Source organism: Musca domestica, unplaced genomic scaffold, assembly GCF_030504385.1.
Source record: "Musca domestica strain aabys unplaced genomic scaffold, Musca_domestica.polishedcontigs.V.1.1 10, whole genome shotgun sequence".
Taxonomy (NCBI): Eukaryota; Metazoa; Arthropoda; class Insecta; order Diptera; family Muscidae; genus Musca; species Musca domestica.
The window spans coordinates 4,651,788-4,654,560 of NW_026712115.1; the positions used below are offsets into that span (position 1 = coordinate 4,651,788).

Below are 2,773 nucleotides of genomic sequence, written 5' to 3' on the forward strand. Positions count from 1 at the left end.
AAACCAAAAGGTAGTCGAATTAATACCTTTAACAGTCACATGACTGTGTTGCTAAAGCCACCAAACTGAAAACATCACATTTAATTCGTCTTACTTGTCCTAGTTGTAGTCTAAAGGTAAGGTCACATTGAGCAAATATTTGACACAAATATGTTTTATCATATTTTCCCAAAAAAATGTTGTTTTCATACAGAGTTGATTTTGTGTTCACATTGCTCACATTTATTTGACAAATTTTGTTTGTTCAAACACCCATCAAATAGTGGCAAATAAAGCAATGACAAAACAGGTTTGACGTGCGGTCACATTTGAAAAATATATTTGATTAAAAAGCAGTTTGATCAAACTATCAAAAAACAAAAAATTGTTTGGTCGAAATATTTAAAAGAAGCTATGCAGCAGGAAGAGGCGCTTTTTATTTTATGTTGTGGTGCAGCATCATATATTGCTGTCAAAGAGGACGAATCCATGAAAAATAGAAAGAAAAGACCATGGGTTCGAGAATGGTTGCGTCAAAGAAAGGAGGAAGGATGTTGCGTCAAATTGGTGACTCAACTGCGGGCTCAAACACCATCGCTCTATAAAAATTTCTTGAGGATGAACGCGGCAGATTTTGACAATTTGGTGAGTTTGCGTATAATTGAGATGAAATCTATAATGTTTCTATCATGGACTCCTTAATAGCTTAAATTAACTGCACCACTTTTAACCAAGAAGACGACACAATTACGTGAGCCGATTTTAGCTTCAGAACGGTTAATGGTTACACTGCGATACTTGGCAACAGGCGAGAGTTTCCGTTCTCTACAATTCATATTCCGTATACCTCACAACACTATTTCAACTATCATTCCTGAGGTTTGCGATGCTATTTATAAGGTTCTACAGCCTGATTATTTAAAGGTAAACTATTAACTACAGCGTAAGTTCGGTCTGGCCGAACTTACAAACGGAATCACAAAGTTAATATAGCTTCCATAGTATAATTGATAAATTTGTATTGCTTATACAGACCCCATCAACGGAAACAGAATGGCTAGCAGTATCGCAAAAATTTTATGAGAAGTGGAATTTCCCAAACTGTATTGGGTCTATAGACGGCAAACATGTCGTTATGACAGCGCCTTCTCATTCCGGAAGCATTTACATCAACTATAAAGGCAAGTTTATTACTTTACCTATATTGTAATCAATTATTATTATTTTAATTTGTTATAGGAACTCACAGCATTGTACTCATGGCTATTGCAGATGCTTCCTATAAATTTTTATATATTGATGTTGGGTCCTATGGAAGAATATCAGATGGTGGAGTTTTCCGAAAAACGTCATTTAATAAAGGACTGGTTAACGAAAAACTAAATTTACCACCACCAGAACCATTGCCAGGCAGAACAGTTTCAGTTCCTTATTTTCTTGTTGCGGATGATGCATTCGCTATGACACCCAATATATTAAAACCTTTCAGTGTCCGCAATATGAATGCAATTCAGAGAATTTTTAACTATCGTTTGTCTAGAGCTAGACGAGTTATAGAAAACGCATTTGGAATTCTGTCTGCCCGCTTTCGTGTACTACCAACCCCAATAAAGGTTGATCCGCCAAAAGCAATAAAAATTACCACTGCCTGTTGTGCGTTGCATAACTACCTGATGTGCCGCAATAATTCGATATACTTCAACCCAAATCTAGTGGACCACTATACACAAGATGGAACACTAGTACTAGGTGAATGGCGCAGTGAACGGGCCTCTGATAGTCTTATAAATCTACAACCTCATCGGTCTTATATTGCACCTAATTGTTCTACTGTAAGGGACGAGTTTTCCCAATATTTTGTAGAAGAAGGCGAAGTTCCCTTCCAATACAAACATATATAAAAGTTTAAATAAAATGATATAAAACAATTTAATTGTAAAGATTTTATTTACAAGCTTTTAAAACAAATGAGATCCATAAAAAAGAAAAATAAAAAAATTCATTAATTATTTTAAAAATTAATTAAGTGATAAGTCAGTCATATAATAAAAAGAAAATAGGGATGTTTTAACACTCAAATAAATGATTGCTTCTTTCCTCTTCCAAACATTGTAAAAAAAACAATGTAACTTTATTTCTAATTGAAGCAGATCCACTGTCACTGAGTGTCTTCAGCTCACTTAGGAGATAGTTTGCGAATGACGTGTTGGGATCCAAGCTGTTTTGGTTGCGTTCTTTCATTGCAGCAACTGCCTCCCGCATAGTCTCCGCAATTTGTGTTGTTGCAGATTGCACAGTTGGAGCCTGTAACCGCCGTGGTGTTGATGTTGGTGGTGGCGTTGGCAAAGATGGCGATTCACAAACATCAAAAGCTGTAGAAATATTGAATTGAAATATTAACAAGGTAGAGATTTTAATATATATATACAAATACGGAGCAAGGCGAGCGTAGGGGCTAAGCTCGGATTGACCTCAACAAAATGGTTATTATTTGAAAGCTTTTGGAATTACCTATCCAAAAAGTGGTCGGGGTTGTTGGAACCGGTTCCGGAGTAATACAAGGAAAATTGTATTTTAGTACCATTACTTTTTGAAAATTCTCCGAAAACTTGAAAATGGACTCCATATGGGGTATAAAGATGTCCATACTACATTATGCATTAGTATAGTATAATGAAGCATGGACATTTTTATACCCCATATGGAGTCCATTATCGAGTGTTCAGAGATTTTTCAAAAAGTACTGGTACAAAAATACAATTTTACTTGTATTGCTCCGGAACCGGTTCCAACA

At 35.7% G+C, this 2,773-nt stretch overlaps 1 protein-coding gene across 1 annotated transcript; it reads left to right on the forward strand.

Annotated features, from left to right (window-relative positions):
- Nucleotides 1-393: 393 nt before the first annotated feature.
- LOC131804484 (uncharacterized) lies at nt 394-1,880 on the forward strand. The gene is made up of 4 exons (XM_059127429.1): nt 394-624; nt 685-903; nt 1,013-1,160; nt 1,219-1,880. Exons 1-4 carry the CDS (start codon nt 394-396, stop codon nt 1,878-1,880), a joined length of 1,260 nt encoding a protein of 419 aa, XP_058983412.1.
- The last annotated feature ends 893 nt before the right edge of the window (nt 1,881-2,773 follow it).

Bases quoted from the DNA above. Each gene is read 5' to 3' on its own strand.
- LOC131804484 (XM_059127429.1), top strand. From the start codon at position 394: ATGCAGCAGGAAGAGGCGCTTTTTATTTTATGTTGTGGTGCAGCATCA. The intron at 904-1,012 runs GTAAACTATTAA...TTGCTTATACAG, and splicing joins TACAGCCTGATTATTTAAAG to ACCCCATCAACGGAAACAGA. The intron at 1,161-1,218 runs GCAAGTTTATTA...AATTTGTTATAG, and splicing joins CATTTACATCAACTATAAAG to GAACTCACAGCATTGTACTC.